The sequence below is a fragment of the Apis dorsata genome, unplaced genomic scaffold, assembly GCF_000469605.1.
Source record: "Apis dorsata unplaced genomic scaffold, Apis dorsata 1.3 scaffold_98, whole genome shotgun sequence".
In the NCBI taxonomy this organism is placed as follows: Eukaryota; Metazoa; Arthropoda; class Insecta; order Hymenoptera; family Apidae; genus Apis; species Apis dorsata.
Window position 1 is genome coordinate 708284 of NW_006263396.1, and position 1306 is coordinate 709589.

Consider the following 1306-nt stretch of genomic DNA (forward strand, 5'->3'; position numbering starts at 1 on the left):
GGAACGTATTATAACTACTCATATTAGACAACGAGAACAATTGTGTAAGGAACAATTGATACTTTTGGTTGACTGTGAACTAGCATATATGAACACGAATCATGAAGATTTTATTGGTTTTGCCAAGTAAGTTACCTACATTTTGTTATACATTTTTGTAGCTACTCAGCAAAATCAAAACAAATAATATAATAGAAGAGTTTTATTTTTAACAATCGCACATTTTAGCGCTATATGTTGCTCTTATTCATGACTGCAGCTATAAATTTTACTATGTTCATATCTATAAAGTTTATTATTTCACATATAATAAATCTAAAATATTTCATAAATATAATAAATAATATTTTTATTAACATGGAATTATTGTTTATATAATAAACTTAATATATACTATAACATGAAATAATAAAATGATTTTATCTTACATTTATATAATGTTGGTAATTAGAAATATAATATAATTATGATTCTTGCTATTAAAGATATAATATTTTTTTAATATTTCTTTAATAACAAATATTATAATGAAATGTTTTATTTCTAATTATACTGAATTTTTTAAAGGATTTTTCTAAATTGCAGTAATGAATTTTATATTGCATGACTAATGTAAATTCAACACATAGTATAGTTCTCATAACGACAGTGTGCTTTACTAATACAAACACTATATTTTCAAAAAGTCTCATTAGTTCCGTTATGATTAATTTAAGCTTTTTATAAAATAAAAAAATGATTAAACAAATTCATCAACTATATATACTAGTTATATTAGTTTGCTTGCAAAATTTTTTTATGCAAATTAAAAATTATATATATTGATATATATTTAACATTATATCAATATATAATATTTTTTATACCGTATTTTTCTGAAGTATTATAATTCAGAATAATAATTTAATTTAAATATAAATAATAATTTATATTTTTAAAAAAAATTTATATTTAATATAACATTTAATAATACTATTAGTTATAGTTATAGTTATTAGTTACATAACTTGTATAATCAGATTTATACGGTATATTTTATTATCAGTGCATGTCTTGCTAAAATCAATTCACATTGCAAGCTTCAAAGTAGCAAATATTCTTAGTTTATTTTGTTCTTTAAAGCTAAGACACACATTTTTAGTATCATTAATAAATAATAAAAATTTTTGCTATTTTTTCTATTTCATACATTTATATGTATGATGTATTTTGTCATATTTTTTGTCACATTAAATTATATTTCACTTATATCTTTTTCTTTCTTTTTCTTTTCTTTTCATTCTCTCTCTCTCTCTCTCTCTCTCTC

The 1306-nt window shown here is 20.0% G+C and overlaps 1 protein-coding gene across 1 annotated transcript in view; it reads left to right on the plus strand.

Moving 5' to 3' along the window:
- Positions 1-1306, plus strand: part of LOC102679612 (dynamin) — a 13126-nt gene that overhangs the window by 4431 nt on the left and 7389 nt on the right. Inside the window, exon 9 of the mRNA XM_006612033.2 lies at positions 1-126. This exon is cut by the window's left edge and continues 20 nt beyond it. Within this exon, the coding sequence (XP_006612096.1) occupies positions 1-126 (126 nt within the window). The remainder of the gene's footprint in view (positions 127-1306) is intronic.